This window comes from Chelonia mydas, chromosome 1 (genome assembly GCF_015237465.2).
Source record: "Chelonia mydas isolate rCheMyd1 chromosome 1, rCheMyd1.pri.v2, whole genome shotgun sequence".
NCBI lineage: Eukaryota > Metazoa > Chordata > Testudines > Cheloniidae > Chelonia > Chelonia mydas.
Window position 1 is genome coordinate 241,549,325 of NC_057849.1, and position 20,479 is coordinate 241,569,803.

At 39.9% G+C, this 20,479-nt stretch overlaps 1 protein-coding gene across 3 annotated transcripts in view; it reads right to left on the bottom strand.

Moving 5' to 3' along the window:
* The window catches only part of DENND5B (DENN domain containing 5B), a 176,269-nt gene that overhangs the window by 45,884 nt on the left and 109,906 nt on the right, over nt 1-20,479 (bottom strand). For all 3 annotated transcript variants that reach the window (XM_037878454.2, XM_037878445.2, XM_043540835.1), the window contains 4 exons: nt 17,588-18,124; nt 15,860-16,091; nt 12,336-12,486; nt 1,201-1,294 (listed from right to left, as the gene is read on the bottom strand). In XM_037878454.2, the coding sequence (XP_037734382.1) occupies nt 1,201-1,294; nt 12,336-12,486; nt 15,860-16,091; nt 17,588-18,124 (1,014 nt within the window). The remainder of the gene's footprint in view (nt 1-1,200; nt 1,295-12,335; nt 12,487-15,859; nt 16,092-17,587; nt 18,125-20,479) is intronic.

The following is a 20,479-nucleotide window of genomic DNA, read 5'->3' on the forward strand; positions in this document are numbered from 1 at the left end:
CCCGAAAGAAAGAGAGGAGACAAAGCAAAACAAGCATGCATATGATCCACAACAACAAAAAAGAAAGAAAAAATTAAATACTTGATGAAGCACTGAAAGGGTTATGCTGAGATATACACAATGTAATGTTTAAAGCTATATTTACAAAGTCACATTAACAAAAATAGCAACAAACTTTTATAAAGGCTGTTTTGCTTTGTTTCAATGAAACTGAATTTTAAAGTTGTGATTGAAGAATTCAATTTTACTTAATATTTTAATTTCAAAGAGCAACCCTGGTAAAGCTTATTCAGTAAGGCCAATGGCAAAACAGTATAAAGGTCTGGTGGATTTTTGTTTGTTTTTCTAATGATAAAAATAGCACAAGAACTACAGTCACAGTGGAAAATGTGGCAGAAAATGTTTTTTTAAACAATCAAAAGGAGAAACTGAAGAGACAGGAAAAAGCACACAAGTAATTGAGGTTTACAAGATGTGTGGAAGTTTCCAAGCTTTGGATACAAGTTAAAACAAAAAACAAAAAACCCCCAAACAAATCCACACCAAATACTTCACTTTTAAATGGGCTAACTGGTAAAAGTTTCTAATCTATGCAACACAAAAGAGAACGCTTACAATAAATCCTCCTCCTTTTTGTCGCCAAGTGGTCAGTGTTTATCATAACATCTCTGAAAAACTCAAATACTTTTTATTGGCCCAAATCTGACAACTCCATCCACACAAAAGGGTCTGCCTGCATAAGTATAGTTGTAGGATTGGGGTCTATATTAGCAAAAGTCTGTTTATGGCAAACAGTCTGTTTTATTACAATGCAGAGCCTCAGAGTTTAGTATTTTAAAACTTTGATTTGTTATAAGATGGAAAAATTGGTGTAAAATATTAAGTCTGACTTTCATTTGCATTTTGCAGTATAGGTATTCACGAATTTTCAGCTATGTTAGTAGTCTAAACAATCTACACTAATACACTGCTTTATAGTTCTTCAATTTAGAAAATACAAAATCTTTACAGTGCATGGACACAATTTTGAACATCTTAAAATTACATACTATATGTATAAATTATATGTACATCATGTAACGGTCACAAAGATGAGTGAAAACCTTATGGTATCAAACATTGCCAAAGGCAGCAAAATACACTTTGGTTAAGTCTATGTTCTTTGACTTAAGCCCCCTGGTGCCTGCAGATATCACCTACCTCTCTTAAATCATTGTCCAGTCCAATATGTTCTGAATGTTGTCTAAGGCGATCTTTCCTGCGCTGTGTTGTGGCACTTCGACTGGCCCACCGACTGAAATTATGTAGTAAGAGAAATCAGAAGAGAAAGCTTTTGTCAGTCGCTGCAGTAAGCGTGAAGGAATCATGCATTTCAAAGCAGCACACATGCATAAAAATTTGTGAATTACAACGTGTATTAGTGTTGATGAATTTCTGACAACCCTAAAGGTAAGGCTTCATGGCAGATGGGGAACCAGCAAAGCCCCAAGAAAAAAGGATGCTTGCCGGCTCTCGCGTAATACAGCACAAGTTACTAGTGACTGGCTGATGATTGTGTACAGAATAGGGTATATAAAATCAGAGCATGCGGAAATAGTATTTATTTACCTTAACCAAAAATGTGTGTTTTTTGAAGTTTTTGAACATTCAATTTGTATGCCACTCCTTTGTAATTAACTTGTTTGCCAACAATGGCATTCAACATTGGTTGAATTTCATACTACCTGTCCTCACGCATGTTTTTAACAACCTTTCTATGCCAAGTTGAATAAAAATGCTGTGTAATGTTGTATACAGGACACACAGCATAGCACACCAGGGAAATTACATTAGGGAAGACTGAATTTAAGGTTTACAGTTTTTTTGGAGGGGGTGGGTGGGGGGGAGAACATTCTACAATACATCTCATTGAGTTGGATTTGGTGTAGTTTTGTTGGTTTATTTATTTATTTTAAAACAACTGACCAGGAATATAATTAGCATCATCATCATCTTTGGTGACACTTCTATTGCAGATAGATTACATGCTAAAATAAAATATACGGGGATGTAGCAGTTTACATAATGAATTACAGGATTCAGTTTCCTCCTCACAATGCTAGCAAACAAAAACTGACTATTACTACTGCCCACAGGACTATGCTAGTTCACATCAACCTCCTGGCACTGATATTGTGCATTTCCTCAATCAAAAGAAGTACAAGGAAAAACCAGTGGTGGGCCAAAGTAATGTTAAAAGTTAATTAGAACTTCATTATTTGATTAGTTCTGTAATGAGTGATGTCACAGAGGACAGGTGAAGGGCAGACAATAGTATCTAATTTTAAAAAGAGAAATAAAGAGGACCCAGAGATTTATAGACCAGTCGGCTTAACTTCGGTATCTGGAAGGAAACTTGAACAAAATATTAAACTATTTATAAGTACCTAAAGGATAATTAGGTAATAGCAGCCAATATGGATTTGTCAATAACAAATCATGCCAAACCAAACTAATTTCCTACTTTGATCGGATTACTGGCATAGGAGATGGGGGGGTGGGAAAGCAGAAGATGAGATTTATCTCAAGTTTAGAAAAGCTTCTGACATGGTCCCACTTGATATTCTCGTAACCAAACTAGGGAAATGTGGTCCAGATGCAATTACTACAAGATGGGTGCACAACTGGTTCAAAGACCATACTTAAAGAGTAGTTACCAGTGATTTACAGTCAATCTTGGAGGGAGTATCTAGAGGGGTCTTGCAAGGGTCTGTCCTGAGTACCAGCACTATTCAATATTTTCATTAATGACATGGATAATTTTGTGGAGAATATGCTTATAAAATTTATGAATGACACAAAGCTGGGAGAGGTTGCAAGTACTTTGGAGGACTGGGTTAGAATTCAAAGCAACCTTGATAAACTGGAGGTTTGGTCTGAAATCAATAAAATGAAATTCAATAAAGACAAGGGCAAAGTACTACATTTAGGAAGGAAAAATCAAATGCACAAAATCAAAATGGGGAGTAAGTGACAAGCAATAACACAAGGGACAAGGTGGGTGAGGTAATATCTTTTAAGGGACCAACTTCTGTGGTTGAGAGGGGCAACAGTACTGCAGAGAAGGATCTGGGGATTATAGTGGATCACCAATTGTACATTAGCCAACAATGTGATGCAGTTGTGAAAAAGGCTAGTATCACTGCTGCTTTTTTTTTTTTTTTTTTAAATAAACTCAAGACTGTCAAATATAACATGTGAGACATAATTGTCCCGCTTTACTGAATACTGGTGAGGCCTCAGCTGGAGGCTTGTGTCTAGGTTTGGGTGCCAGACTGAGAAAGATGTAGACCAACTGGAGACAGTCCAGAGGACAGCAAAAGTGATAAAAGGTTTAGAAAATCTATGATGAAAAATTTAAAAAACTGGGCATGCTGAGTCTGGAGAAAAGATGACAGAAGGGGGACTTGGTAACAGCCATCAAATACGTTAAGGGCTGTTATGAAGAGGATGGGGATCAATTTGTTCCCCACGTCCACTGAAGGTAGGGCAAGAAGTAATCGGCTTAATTTGCAGCAAGGTAAATTTAGGTGAGAGAAGGAAAAACTTTATCCAAAAAGATAGTTAACTACTGAAATAAAGTTACCATGGGAAGTTGTTGAATCCCCGCCATTGGAGGATTTTAGGAACAGGTTAGACAAACCCCTATCACGTAGGGAACAGGCGAACTTGGTCCTGCCTCAGCATGGTTCGGGGGGCAAGATAGACTAAATAACTTTTCAAGGTCCCTTCCAGGTCTGCATTTCTATGCTTCTTTACAGGATAGTCTATTTTAAACAAGCTCATTGGATGTCTCATTTAAATCCACAAGGCAATTCATTTTCAAAGTGTCTGTTTACTCACATATGGCACCCACTTCTGTGGAATATGCGTAATAATGATTTCTCTTTATGGGCATGAAGGTACTATTGTGGGAAAGCCTAGGCAAAAGGTGCTGTTCATCTTTGTAAACACTTTGGATGCTCCCACTCCCAGGCAAAGAACGGAGTCTGATCGTCCAGAACTCTGTTTCTAAATGTATTGGTTAGGCATTCCAGCTCAGAAACACGCACTGCCATACTTTAGAAGCTCGAGCTAGAAGCAAAATGTACATCTATGCCTGTATAATAGTATAGGTTGGGCCAATCCCCAACAGGCCATATTTTGACTAGTCCCTGTTTGCCCTCACAACGGGGTATGGGTGGGAAACTGTGAGGCACATATAAAGGGTGAGAGAGCTCCTTGCGACCCCTCTTTCATCCTTCACCATGAACTTTTAATGCAGGAGCTATCAACAAGTGCAGTATGTGTTCAGGAGCATGCAGTGATTGCTTCCTCCTAGTGCCGCTGGAGATAGTCACCTTAAAGGAGGCAGAGAAGAGGATGGGCCATGGTCTCATTTCCATACAGGACAGCAGAGCTGGCCAGAGATGTATTATGCATCCTGAGCCCTCCCTAGAACTGCTGGGGGAAAGGTGGTGATTCTAAACTGCCTCCCCCCCCACCCCCCGGCAAACAATCAGGGCTGCGACTAAAAGCCATAATTACACCATATAGGTGTTGTATCTTTTATACCTACCCTCCAGCAAAATTTAGGTCTAGGTATCTAAACACTGGAGGAAGTGTAAGAAAATATTTTATCAATATTTTATATTTTAATGCCTTGAGAGAGAAATTGCAAAGCAAAAACAAAGAACAGTTAAACCCCAATTTTTCTGCTGCATGCCCCAAGCTGGGAGGGATGGCATGGGGATTCAAGCATGGTAATACATTTCTATTAACCTCTTTAAAACACTCTCCCTCCCCCTAATTTGTACATCTCCTTGGTACTTCCAGGTCCACTGAAGTCACGCCAGAATGCCCTATTCTGTGTTATCATAAAATAGTTTTAGTTATGTGGCTTGCAGCAATGAGACTTCTGGGACCTGCAATATTTGATTGTGAGATTTCTTCAGGGAACCAGGAGTACCAAGAATATGAACAAGGGTATTTAAGCTTGATGAACTTTACACAAAATATTTAGAATTGTAGATACTATGTATATCTTTACTTCAGATTTTTAGAGAGTCTTGGAAAATTGTACTATGTTTTCATTTATTTCCAGTGGAGTTCTCTCATCTAAAAAAATAGCTATCCAGTACTGTTCTTAGAAACTGTAACCTTAAAGCTTCCAAACCCAGGGGACAACTGTAAAAGCATTCTTTACTCCAAAGTCGTTGCAGGCCTAGAGGAAACCAGTTACTGGCTTCTGTCTTTGCAACATACTATTAATAATTTGTACTGCAGTAGTGCTAAGGTCATGGGTGAGGGCCAGGCTCCACTGTGCTAGGCGCTGTACAAAATACAGAATAAAAAGTAGCTGTGCAGTTCTCTCATGGTACTATTCAATTCTTGTTCATTTCAAATCTTTGCAATGGGGGTGGGGAGTTGATTACTGTATCAATTTATAAATGCACAATAAACGTACTGCTAGTTAAGGCAGCTATTAAAGCCAAGAATGGGAATGCCTCCAACACCTGCAAAATGGTCATGGCTTTCCATTGCTCCAGCCCTAGACTGGAGTTGAACTAATGATCTAGTGGTGAGAAGCAAGTGCTAACTCCTTTCTCAAAGGAATACATTAGTGACCCAATGAGGCACACCTTCCCAGAAACCTTAAAATATACTATCTTGTGATTTTAGTAAGTCACCACCATTTTTCAAAGCTAAAGCAAAGTGTTGCCTTACATAACTAACAGCAATTTTACACTTTGAAGATCTTCAGCCAATAAAGATATAGTAGAGGAAAAAATCCCCAACAAAATAAAATAGGATGGAAATAATTTTTACTTCCTGTCAGTATCTGGCTTTGCTTTTTAGCCTGACTTAATTTTTAATATTTAGCCTGAACTCTGGACAGCGCTTTGGTCCCCCTCCACCTGCATATATTCATATTTTTGTTGCAATTATTGGAAAATCAAACTGGTCAAGTTGGTGCATGCTTGAGCTGAGTGAACATCTAAGGCTATGTCGACACTACAAGCTAGGGGTGAGACTCCCTTTCTCTTGGGCACAGGCTACTGCAAGCTCTCATCAAGCTAGCGCGAGTCTAACTAGCAGCGGAACGGCTGTAGCGCTGGTAGCAGAGGCACAGCTGGGCTGTGCCCAGTACAAACCCACCTGAAACCAGAGGGTATTTACGCTGCATGGCCCAGCTATGCCTTGGCTGCCATTACCGTTCTACCACAGCTACACTGCCATGCAAACTCCTGGTAGCTTGATGACTAATGAGGGAGGAGAGGGGAAAGAGTCTGAGCAACCCACCGGGATTCTGAATCTCTTGGGGGAGCTGGCTGGAACATTTTGTGAAGAATTAACAGGAGGTAAGCAGGGAAGATGAAGGAATTTTAGAACATTTCAGCCTCTCTCTTCTTGGGCCACATAGGTCTTGCCTGAAATCTCATTGCTCAAAAAATTAAGAGGTTTTAATATTTAATGGCAGAGATCAGATTTAAAATTAATTTCTCTTCATACATACAGAAAGTATGGAGGTCAGTGCATCTATGAGTGACCTATTTTGTTTGTTCTTCCTCAAAGAAAATGCTACTACTAACAAGGTTCTGGTTACTTCTGAGGACTGTCCTGTGGAATGCCCTGGAACAGATGGTAAATATGAGCAGGGAACAATAGGCCACTTTGGTATGCTCCTGGCATCTCACTTCCACAGTATTCATGAAGGAAGAACTCCTGTCAGTGTATTATTTCAGAGGAGGAGCCAGAGAAATGATTCTTCCACTCAAACATGGGGAACCATACGAGCAAGCCCCTGAAAAGAAGTCTATTGACAAGGGAGTCCTGGCAGGTAGAAAGTAAATAAACTACTCTTCAGCACTTTAAACAATTTTTAGGTTCGGATGTGTGCATGTGCATGGTGGGAAGGGATTAACTATGTCCATTTCTAAAGGTAACATATCTGAGGTGGTTAATTTCTCTCATAAAAATAGCATGAAAGCCAACGTCAAGGTTGATAGGCCTAAAAACAATATACTTATACAGCTGTCTCACATACACAAGGACTAAACTTCAATATTGCAGTCAGGCATATTTTTCTTTTCCAACAGATGAAAAGGGGAGAGGAGTGAGTGGAAGCAGTTTACGATTCATAGTTACGGCATGTGCTGCAGCGTATACAACATCCTGACAGGGCACAAGAACGTGAAGAAACCGCATTTAATGCTAATTTAATGTTACATGTTCATGTAACTCCCCATCACCACCACTAAGATGGACACGCTCAGAACACAGTAGGGAAGGAGACAAGAAATACATTCACCTATACCATAGAAGATAAGCCCTTCGATGAAGAGCAGCTGCCAAGGTAGGTTGCTTTTTAGGCCTACAAACCTTGGCAGTTCACCTTTTACCCACAAGTTACATATGTTTAAACCTTCTCATGTGCATGAAATAGCTTGATCTTTTGTTGCCAGCATTATCGTGCCATAAACTGGTGACCATCAATCAACTTCTCCAGCTTTTGTATTCATTTACTAGCAAGGAGATTTATTACACCTTCAGAACAAATGGAGGCATGCGTGCGTACACACAGTATGGGGTGTGAGAGAGTGTGAGTGAGAGAGAGAGAGATATGTATATGTAAACAATTCTGCATTTGATCTGCTCAGCTCAGTATACTTCTATACAGAGTTAGAATATCAACAAATAGAACAAAAGCTCCAGTAGCCGCCAAATCAAAGTAGCACCAAACGGAAGGTCAAAACCAAGATCAGTATCTTGCAATATACAGCTTTGGTGACAATTTGGGGCTTGAGGTGTGTTCTGTACTAGATTTCTGTAGCAGATTTCTACATTCAACTCTCTGGAGGATAAAGGGAGCTGAGGTGTGGTTTTGTTTTGTTTTTTTTTATAAAGCAGAATAGATTGGGTTTTTTTGCGACTTCATTGCTTTGGTGGTAACAGGAGATCTTTTAAACAGCTAATATGGAGAAAAAGCTAAGTAAAATGACTTGCAGCCATTCTGTTTTGCACTGTAATCTTGTCAGATTATATAAATGGAAGTGATTTGGAGGAATGGCATAAAACCACCTAGTGCTGCAGGAAGTGGTGATGACAATTCCACAGGTGCCACTTTTCTCTTCGTCTTAGTACTAAACCATTTCTCCCGTGTGGTCTTTGGCCTGCGAACTCCTTAAGGCAGGAGCTTTGTCTGTAAGGTGACAAACACCACACACACGGTATAGACATAATAAGTACATGGTGCTGTGCGGCACTGTAGGAATGGGGATGCATATTTTTCATGTCATCTTTAGTTCTTCATGCATGACATTTCACAAGCCATTTTATTAATGTAGATCTAGCCATTTCTCAAAGGGTAGAGCAAGAGGCACCATATCATTATTATGCTCTTAGACTGGGGTTGACCAAGGGAGCAAAAAGTAAAAGGCTCAAGTATTGGATTTTGAATCCTCTAGACCATCCTTGATTCACTTTCAGTCAGATTGCATACATATAGTCAGAATAAGTCAAATTCTAGTCTTAATGAAAAGCATTTGAACAAAACATTGAAATAGAGCATTCCTGTTACTCTTATCACTGCTCTGCCATATTAGGTAACAAAACGTAAATCTGAAATATATGTTATTTACACTTCAAATAAAAGAAAGCATTCTTTTATTATTTGTATGGGTTACGCAAGATCTGCATTTCAGGCTGATGGAGTCTAACTGCCTTTTACTTAGATGCAGTGCAAAGATGCCCCATTCTATGCAAAAAGTGACAGTGTGGCTGCTTAGGTAGTCATTTTAAAAAGTCCTTATAAAAGCCACCATCCTTAAAGTGGCTATTAACGTGTGGAAAGGGAAGTCAAGGAAACATTAATATTTCTTGAGCACTCAGTGATATACAGAACACATGGTCCCTGCCCCAATAGGCTTACAAAACTTAGTTTAAGAAAACCAGAATGAAAACCATTCACTGAGCAGAAACTAGACAGAGGATAATACTTATGTACTTACTTAGCAATTCACATTATCTTTACAACCATTAACTAAACCTCAGTATCCCAGTGAGATGAGTAAGCAAGCAGTATTCCTATTTTAAAGGCAGGGAAATTGAGGCACCAAGTTTATAAGACCATGGCAAAGCTGATACAGTAACAAAAATGATCTCAATTCCCAGGCCTGTGCTCAAACCATTGGATCACACCTCTGTCTAAGATTGTTACAGAAGGGGAGCACAAAGTAACATAGGAAATAGGAGCCAGAGATAAGAGCATGAAGTCAGCAGGAAGTGGTGCAGGAAGAAAAACCAGACCAGAGACCAGTGAGGAACGGATGGTAGAAGATAAGAGAATTAGAGATATGGCAGAAGAAGAGAGGAGAAACAGGGCCAAACATGTAGAGTGGAGGAACAACAATTAACATATAAGCAAAACATTTTTCACTGACCAACCTCTTTAGGGGAAAGAGAACAGGGACGGAAAGTCTCTGGGGCAAAAATCCATTCAGTTATTCTTTGTAGGCACTCACTGCTCATTCTGCAAATTGCTTTGATGCTCATACGTTCCCAACCTTGATACACGTTTTCCTCAATAATATTTAATCTCATGTATCAGCTTCATGTTATAGAGTTACAACAATCAATTGAGACTGAACATGTTAGCAAGGGCTTATTAAATTGTTTTACTTTGTGCTGTGAGCATATTTGATTCACTATAATTTAACAATGGACTAATCAAGAAGCATGAAACATTTACATAGCTTTGTTTTCTGTTATTAGGATTCTTTTACCATATTACTACTACAAAGATGGCAAACATTAGAAGTCCCATTAAGGTTGTAAAACCTGCTAGATCTTGAAACAGAAAACTTATACTATCATCTTGTAGATGGGTCGATTTCAATGAGCATCAAAATTAAATGGACTTTTCCTTAAAGATGGCCCGTTTTATTCCAATAGATATGGATAGAGGAGTTTGGATCATGAGTAGCAGCTAGCTTGTTATGGAATTCTTAAAATAAACTTGGAAGTTTTCTTTTCAAACGAAACAAGAGAAACTAAAGAACATCAACATCATACTTCAGGGGTGGACAAACATTTTGGCCAGAGGGCCACATCTGGGAATAGAAATTATATGGGGGGCCATGAATGCTCACAAAATTGGGGTTGGGGTGTGGGAGGGGGTGAGAGCTCTGGGGTGGGGCCAGAAATGAGGAGTTCAGGGTGCAGGAGGGGGCTCCAGGCTGGGGATTTAAGAAATTTCCAGTGATTGAGTGTCCATTACAACTCTTGTTAAAATTATTCCTGCAGTTTATTACCTTCATTATTAAAAATGTGCACCTTATTTCAAGTGTGAATTTGTCTAGCTTCTGCTTCCAAAAATTGTTATACTTTCTCTGCTACATTGAAGAGTCTTCTCTTATCATAGTTCTGTTCCTTAGGTCTACACTAGGAAATTAGGTTGGTATAACTACATTGTTCAGGAGCGTGAAAAATCCAAACCTCTGAGCAATGCAGTTAAAGCAATCTAACCCCCTGGTGCAGACAGCACTAGGTGAATGGGAGAATTCTCCCATTGACTAGCTACCACATCTTGGGGAGGTGGATTACCTACACAAACGGGAGAACCATAGAAAGCATAGGTAGTGCCTTCACTGAAGCACTACAGCATTTTACATGTAGACAAGTCCTTACATAGGTACTTACAAGCTGATTAAATCACCCTTTACCCTTCTGTTTGATAAATTAAATAGATTCAACTCCTTGAGTTGTTCCCAATGAAGGCAAGTTTTCCAAATCCTTTAATCATTCCTGTGGCTCTTCTCTGAACTCTCTACAAATTTCTCCTTCTTGAACTGTGGACACTAGAACTGGGAACTGTATTCCAGTAGCGGTTACACCAGTGCCAAATACAAAAGTAATATCAACTTTTATCAGTGACCTATCCTCTGTTATTTACCACTCCCTTAGTCTTTGTGCCACCTACCAACTTTATCAATGATTACTTTATATATATTTTTCTAGGTCATTGATAAAAATGTTAAATAGCATAGGGCCAGGTACTCTAGAATCCCACTAGAAACACACCCATTCAATGACAATTCCCTACAGTTCTATTTTGAGACACATGAGTTACCCAGTTTTTAATCCAATTGATTTGTGCCTTGTAGACTTTGATCTTTCTAGTTTCTTAATCAAAATGCCATGCAGTACCAAGTCAAATGCCTTACAGAAGTCTATTATGTAAACACTACTACCTTTCTGAACCAAACTTGTAATCTCTCAAAAGAAAGTAAATTAGTCTGAGAAGATTTAATTTCCATAAACCCATGTTAACTGGCAATTCTGTTACCCTCTTCATTCTTTGTTGATCGAATCCTGTATCAGCCATCTCATTATTTTGTCCAGGACCAAAGTCAGGCTGACAGGTCTTTAATTGCCTCGGTATCTTATTTCTTTTAAAAATACTGGCACCACATTAGCTTTATTCTAATCATCCTGAAACCCGCTCTTCCCCCCAGTGTTCCAAGACTTATAGAAAAATATCAACATTAATGGTCTAGAGTGCTCCCCTGACAGCTATTTTTAAAAGCTTTAGTGTGCAAGTTACCCAGACCTGCTGATTTAACAATGTCTAACTTTAGTAGCTGTTCTTTAGCATCCTCCTGAATTACTGTTGGAATGGAAAGTGTTTCATCACCATTATCCTATGTTCTGAATACAAAATCTGGCTTTTCCCCAAATACAGAAGTATTTATTAACATTTCTACATTTTCTGCATTATTATTGACAATTCTACCATTTCCATCTAGTAATGGACCAGTAGAATTTCTTTTGTTCCTAATATATTTAAATTCCTTAATGACCTTAATTTGGCCGACCACTGATTTCTTCTTGTGACCTTTTGCTTCCCTTAAAAATTAATATAGATTAAATGCCAGGACTTGTATGTAGTCTTAGTTCTAACTGATGGTGTAAGTAGCATTTTAAATTTATATTAAATCAAGGACAAAACTAAACAATACCAAGTGTGAGGTGGACACAATAAGTACATGATGTGACTGAATCAAACAAAAAATGATCACTGTGTATCCATCTCAAAAACTAGGATTAGCTTAAAGAGACACCAGAAAGTCAGCTAGCTGCGAACTCAAAAGCTGTCACTTCAGAGAAGACAGAAATGGTGAAAGCTGCCTCCATTTCATTGGACTGGAAAGAAATACCAATAATTCCTGGCTTCTGTCCATAGAGTGAGTCAATCATAAGAGAAACCTGGTTAGTAAAATATCTTCAGAAGTCCAGGAAATAACGAGGGGGCTTACTTGTTATTGGTAGGTCCTGTTGCCAGCACGTCTGATTGCAACTTTGGGAAGAACCCTTGTTCATATTTGCCTTGACCGATCTTCATATCAAGTAAGTGCGGGTGGATGGCAGTGTGATCAATCTTCATGAGCCGCTGTTCAATCGATTGGGCTGCAAAAGGTATGGACAAATGAGTAACTACTTTAGTGTCCTAATCTGAAGCATGCGCCACAGCAGGGAACTGGCACAAAATCAGAGCATGGTTAAGTTCTACAATTAATTAATTGATCATTTTAGATACAGCAAGCAGGAAACTTTCTAAAGCATGTGTACATACTAATGTAGAGAGGGACATGCATGCATCTTGAGGAGCTCCCTCTCCACCACTAAATTAGAGACATTTTCCTTTCCCTCACTCCACACACCCCCAAGACCACCTCTCCCAGGTGACTCTATGGGACTGCTCAAAGGAAAGAGTTGCTGTAGTGGAGTGATGAGAGGAACATAATCATCACTGTGTAAGCATCCTCTTTCTGCAGTACTTCTCAGTCCTGTCAGCTGGGGAAAATTAAGGCCCAGAGTGTGGCACGAACAGAGTTCTAAAACTGAAATGCAGAGTAGTGTGCGACACTAGGTTATTCAAGCTATTGGCTGTTCGACAAAGCAAGGAATGCAGTTCACTAATACACAGACTGACAGCTAAGGACAACATTTTATTTTGAGGGAGGGGCAAGCAGAAGCACAGTTTGATCACAAGAACATCTCTCACATGTTTCACTTATGAAAAATGAGAAAATGTTTGTGGTGTTATTTTTAATGTCACACTTGACCAGTTATTATTACATGAACAGGTCCGCTAAAATAATTCTTTAGCTAGGAAAACTACTACTGACAAAAATGAAACAAGCAGGCATTTAATGCAGACTACTGGCAACAAAAATATATTTGAGGGAAAAGACACTTTGTTGAGAAAAGGATGATCACTTAAGCTGAGTCAATGGGTCAGATTTAACCATCTTTATCCTTAAAACTTTTTATTCTAAGACTAGCTCAGTCACCTAAAGGCTAGCAGTGCCCTGTGTTATTACACCAGAGGCCCAGGTTGAATTCTCAGTCTATTTCCTTGGGCACGCAGGAGGCCATACTCTGGTCTTGGAAGTGTCCTCTGATTACAAAGTCATTCTCCTGAATCTAAATAAAACTGTCACTGATAACCACTTCTGAAGAAAGTCCTATCCAATCCTCATGAGGATTAAGGGATGTTGGTGACTACCAAGAGGCCTGAAGAGTGGGGAGTGTAAAGAAGGTGAAAAAAACTAGGAGCCCTCAAGGCTATGACAGGGAAGCAGAAAGACTCACTAGAAAACAAAGGGTGACATCCAGGCCCAACTGAAGTCAACAGGCGTTCTGCCATTGGCTTCAATGGGGTCAGGATTTCATCTCAAGTCTCCAGTAAAATGGGACCAAAAATTCCAAACCAGTTCAATTTATTGATTCACAATGAGCAATGAACATAAGTGGAGAAATCTGTATTTGCCAAATATTACTTGGTTTATTCAGCTCTTCACAGCCTCCACACCAGCAGTTTTCAAACTGTGTGTCAGGACCCCAAAGTGGGTCACAACCCCATTTTACTGGGTCGCAAGGGCTGGTGTTAGACTTACTTTCCCGGGTGTGGGGGCCAAAGCCAAAGCCCAAGGGCTTCGGCCCTGGGGGGTGGGGCTCAGGCTACAGTCCCCTACCCTGCGGCTGAAGCCCTTGGGCTTTGGCCCCTCCATCCAGGACAGCGGGGCCTAGACTTCGGCCTCTGCTCCTGGGGTCGTGTAGTAATTTTTGTTGTCAGAAGGGGGTCACAGTGCAATGAAGTTTGAGAACCCCTGCACTACACTAAAGTAAGTGGCTTTTTTAGTCTTAATGATTCTAAAGATGAATAAATATGAAAGATGGAGAAATTACAGCTCTGACCTAGACTATTTTGTGAAGAGCACATCCCACAACCCGTATTCTACTTTAGAGAGTTGTGATTGAAAGGGTGCGGATCTTTTGGTATTTTGTTATTAGAACAACATTTCTTAAACTAGGAGTCCAAAGGCTATTGTAGGGGGGCTCATGAGATCACACAAAATATTGCCAGAGAGAGCTGGGGGCGCGGGAGGGGAAGAGGGAGAAACGGGGACAGCAGCCTCCACTTTCTGGCCACCCAGCTCCGAAGGCAGCACTGCCAACAGCAGCTGCACAGAAATAAGGGTGGCAATACTAGGAGTATGTTCCTATGAGCATGTACAGTAATTTGCTATCACTTTGGGGGATGGAGGGTTGTCATGACCTGAATTATTTTCAAAGGGGGGGGGGGGGAGGGCACCAGCAAAAAAAGTTTGAGAACCTCTGTATTAGAAAGTATGGGTTTTTTATATTAAGTTTCACTTAGTTTTAGTGTCTTCTATTGTTGATAGCACAAAATACTGGGAGGCACAAGAATGGAAGATTAAATGCCTGCTCTGACAGTTCCAGAAATAGCTGGTTAGAGAAACAAGCGACTGGTGCTGGGTTCACAATTCATGTGACCGATAAAACATGAAGGAGACTTGCTATTACTATCATCTTGCTGCCTTTCACGAGACAGAACATGAGGTTCTGGTGCCACAATATCAACAGAAATAAGCCGTTGGATAGATAGCTGACCTGCAAATTAGAACGGTTTTTAATCAAGACAGACATTCCTACTGTTCTTCTGTAAGGTAGGAGCATGCTGAGTTTTAGCAACAGTTAAAAAGCTTTATATAAATAAAAACACATTTGAAAATAATTTCTTTAGCATCCTAATAGCTTTAGGGATACATTTCCTAAGTGATACGGTGGAATTCAGCTGCACAGATTCCCCAAACAGGTGCTGCATGGCTAAATCCCTGTGCAGGATTTTGAGGGGAGAAAAAGTGTGTCCTGTGAACATAAAGAATTAAAAAGCAGCCTCTAGTGCACTGCACATTGTGGAGTGATACGACGTCCCCAAAAGCTCTATTCGGGACTGTTTCTATTAACGTCTCCCCATTTGATTATTGTGCCCTTCACCCCACCCGAAGCAGAATTTGTGATTCAGTCCGTCCAAAACTGGCTCCTCATGAGAGTAGATGGAGGGGGAGTGCTGCCACACACCTTGGCCCAGGAACTCAACCTTTCTACCCAGTGCTGCTCCTGAGAGCAGCTGCCCCTCAGCTTATCCGAGCAACACCAAAAGCTGTTCAAAGTCAGGAAGAGAGACAGAGACCACAAAAATCTGAAACTCATTCTAAAATTCCAAAATTTCATGAAATAGAGTCAGGGAGGGGAGGAGGGCAGCCTGGGCTTACTCTCCCTACACCTTTAGTGTTTAAAAAAAGCTTCGGTAGCCAAAACAGTGATACTGCTAAGTACTGCTTTCACTTCAACAAGCCGCTCATCTCTCTCTCAAATGGCTGAGAATTAATTTGTTTAAAGGTCTTCATTCTCCCCACTGTACCCTTGAATTTTATTTTTTGAAGTTGAACATTAGCAGCTCTGGACATACCTGCTTCTTTTAAAGTGCTGCATTTCTGGTATATAGATGTCCGGAGTGCAGGAGCCCTTACGTTATACAGTCTAATTTTCTCAATTCTGGAGTCAAACACCCGCAGAAAAGGGTCCTTCTCTTCCCACTGGGACATAATCTTATTATCTATGAAAGTTGCAAACATCTGGGTTTCAATAAAGTGTGAGAGGAATGGCAGGTAAGGCTCAGGCTGGTCCGACAGAAAAGAAGCCTGCAATAAGGGACAGATAATTAGTGCCGTATTGTTATTTTTTGTCTTGACACTTATTAAACAAACCTCTCCTATACTATAGAACAGAGACAGAAAAGACTTACTAGTTCATGTATCCAAAGGTTCCCAAACATACTCACAGGGTGGATCCTGACATCTTTCTGATAGCTACAGCAATTACTTGTGTGGAGAAGTATTTAGTGTACTGTTTAGCGTCTTTTAGTGCAATGTAGCATCTGGAAACAGGAAGAGCCAGCATCACATGACATCTCATCTCCCTCTGGACCACTATCAAGTGCATACAGTTTGGGAACCTCAGATATCCTTTGTCTCCTTGTCAGCACTCTATTGTGTTTACAAGGGTAATTAGCATCCACCTAACTACCTGCATCTATTAGAGTCAAGGAAACAACTGTTTGACACATGGATAAAGGTTAGATGAAGCTCCTGAACGCATTTATGCAATCTCCAGTTGTAAGGAAAGAGAAGACACCTAGGCTGAGATTTTTAAACCTGACGAAGGGAATTATCTACACAACTTCCATTAAAATTGAGCTGTGTGGCTAAATCCTCTACTCAGGTTTCACCTGACAAGCCACCAAAATGGACAGCATCTGTAGAAATGCTAGAGAAATTAGCCTAGTAAAACAAGCACTTTTTTTAAGTGCTTGTTTTTTTTAAGGGGAGGGTAGCCTGTTCCACTCCCCATGTCAAATACTGATAAGCTAAAGACCATATTAGAGGCGGCATTTCTACTTTTTGTCAAACCTGACATAAAATCATTTTTGTTTTTTCTCTGATATTAATCCTCCTCGTGTCATTTTTAGCGTAGGATTTGGATATAAAAAACAAAGCTGATGCTATAGGAGCACTACTGCTTCCTTTAAAAAGCCACACTGAAATCAAGTGATGTGACCAGTAAGTCTGTGTTTCTTTTACTAACATGTCAGATTTTCCTCATCTGCTCCCCAACCTCTCACAGCCTACTTTTCATTCTTCACAAAGCTAAAGTTACAATGCTAGGTTTCTGACATCACATCTCTTTCCATAGTTTGATATTAGAGAAAAAAAATGGTCAGTTTCACTGCAAAGCCATGTGAGAAAAAAAGGAAGTCTAGATGGAAAGCAAGGGAAGTATTGCTTTAAAGAAAGTGTCACTATAAAAGGATTTATATTTTAAGTTCCATGAATGCACCTATTCCCACAGTACGCGAGTGCTTTTATATCACTACACTTTGAACAAAGTCACAGGTAATGCTCCGTCAACTGCTTAGCCACCAGCTAGAATTATATTTGCATGTGCAGGCCAGACCCTCAGCTGATAGCTCCACTGACTTCAATGGAATTATGCCGATTTACACCAACTGAGGTTCTAACCCTGTATATCAAAAGGCACAGGACTCTGTGGAGTGGATGAGCGATGAATAAATAACTAAAATGTAGCTATTTCACCCAATAGCAGTCAGCTAAACCAAAAGGCTTCTGGTTGTTTTTACTTTGTCAAAGTTTTGCATCTGTTCCCTGTTTGTCAGCCATGACTCCATATCCTGTGCAGCTTGAATGACAAAGGCCTCATAATCCGCGAACATCTGAGTGAAGCGGTTGGCAAAGACCTCACGAAGCTGCACATTTAGTTTATAGTCCCTCAGCTCCTCTTCTTCACACTGCAGTTTTATGTCCCTTTCCTTCTCTGCCATAGGAGCTGTGATGGTCATTTTTTCTACCGTCACTCCCGTCCTCTTTGCTAGAGCATGTAAACGGGCGATGGTTTCATTGCCTTTCAGCAACTCGTACATGTTGATGGTGTTGCTGGGTATATTTCCGTTCTTCTTGTCATTGACCAAGTCATTAAGGACAAGATTCTTGAGTTTGGTGGCACTCTCACTACAGTGCAGGTTACCCTCCGGAGGGATTCCAAACTGAAGGAGAACCTCAGAGATTTCCTGAATAAACTCCAGTTTGTTCGGGAACTGGGGGAATTCCTCTGGCAGCTCTATGAAATGATTGTCAATATCCACAAAGCACAAGTTAGCCTGAAAGACAAAAACAATTAAAAAAATTACATATACATTTTTGAAAATGGGAAATTGGCTCCAAATTTATTTCTCAACCTCTAGAATATAATCCCAGATCTCAGTTTGTGTTTTCCAACTAACAAACCCCCGCCCCCCCAAAACATACCAAGAATGAGGAATTATTCCCACGTCACCAGCTGGTGACATCCACTCTTACTATATTTATTGGGTTTGAGTGCTAGATAAGAACAGCAGCCATATAGGAAAGTGACTTAGGGAGTCCACTAGTGTATGGCCTTACTGAAATAAATCTAGCGACTTACTGATAGCAATACTTAAAAATGTGTGACTTTATAAATCAAGGAGGTAGACTGCACCTCCTTAGATCCATGTGGGGTGGGGGACAGAGTGAGCATGGTGTCCTATGTAGAAAAGGGCTTGGGGAGTCTGTGGTACAAAGGGACACCTCCTTTCACCCTGCCACCCAGACACTGCTGGAGGGTCCCCCCAACAGGGTCTATGAAAGAGGCGGGGGGAGAAAAATCACATTGCTCCCTCTGCCCACTTGAACATTAGCCACAAGAGTCAACGTAGCTCCAGGCATTAATAACTTCTCTGAGGATTCTTCCTGGCAGCCACTTCACCCAGGGGAGCCTCTGGAGCTAGGCTACCAAGAAGTGGGGGTGGGGAGAGGATCCTGATGGGATCAGAGCCACAATGTGGGAGTGCAGCGCCTCCACACAGACCCTTGGGGATCTGCCATATTTTAATGGCAGCATTCCCACTGAGGAACAAAATTTGGCTCCCAATGTGTCATGCAAGGAAATTTCCATGAGGATTTCCTCATGGAGGAGATTTCCCTCACGCAGCTTTTAAAAACACACGGATGATCTTGGACCATGGATTTTAAAACTGTGTGCAGTTATCAGTCTACTTTAGTAGACACTTTATTTCAGAAGCTTCATAGGGAGAAAATCCTATATATAAATTAGTTACATTGTAAGCGCACCCTAAGGAATAATGGCACAATGAAAACAGTAACTGATTTTTTTCTCCTGAACTGCAGCTTGCATCTGAAATTCACTGCCTATGAATTCACTGTGCTGATTAAAGCAAGTGCTAAAACAAACCAGTTTCTCAAGGGTACTGTGTTCTAAAATGTTCCAGCCGGACGTAAAAATCTATAGAACAAGAGACCTACATATTCACAGGGTAACAGAAACATGTCCTTGTTAGGCTTTGAACTGATATTTAATTGGTTACCAAGACTCCTTCGGTTTCTCTAGTGCATCTTAAATATCCACTCCATTTCTAACAAAATTAGATTATTATAGGCTAATCCCCAGACCAGGTTAAGGAAATTAATTTTCAGCAGGACAACATTCAATGCAACAATGAACCAAACCAAAAATAAAACCAAACCCCTAGAGTTGTTTTAGAAAATATTCTTTAATTTCAAGGACATTTCTGACATTAAATTACACATGAATCCTTTCTGTGATATAAAAATGCACTGGTTAAAATAGAAAACCGTGATAATGCACTATAATAAAGTTGGAACACATGCAAATAAAATTATTGCTCAGTATAAAGCGCAATCTGCTATTCTTAACATATATATTTATGAAACGGTTAATGACCCACAGTAGCACAATTCTTTCTATGCTCTTAGCTCAAAGACTGTCTTATCTATCAATATTGCATTTCAAAGGCTTTTTAATTTCAGCTCTGCATAAGATTTACAAAATTTTAAAATGAGATTTGGGTTCAGAAATCCCTTAAGGTGTCCTGCTCGCTTTCCTCTTCAAAAAAGATCTGACGATTAAACTAAATGCAGGGAGATTAGTAACCTTAAGGCGGCATGATGGCCAGTTGTTAGAATTTTATCTCTAACGCACAAATGGTTTATATTTAGACCAAGGGCTTGAAAAGCTGTCCCTTGGCCTGAACAATAAAGGAATGCTAAAGTGAACAGTATTTCATCATCACTCATGTGTTAAGAGGATTTTCTGCTTGCTTTTTATTTTTTTAATCTGCATGAAGTCCAGATTCAAAACCTTCTCTATTAAATTCAAGGTTCTTCCCCCCCATAATTGTTATGACATACTGTATCAACCACGTACTATAACTACTTTTCAAATGAGATTAACCATTGCCCACATATAGAATGGGAGAACATAATAAAGCATCAAAAAATACATACCCTTTAATATAGTACTTCCCCAGAATATGTGGTGCATATTTAGAAAAAAAGAAGAAATAGCTCTACAACTGTTTTGTTCAGAGTATCTGTTTTTGGCACTTAATATCTTTTATAACTGCTGGCATTTCCAACTATTAAGTTGATTAACAGTTAGTTTTTCCTCCCAAATA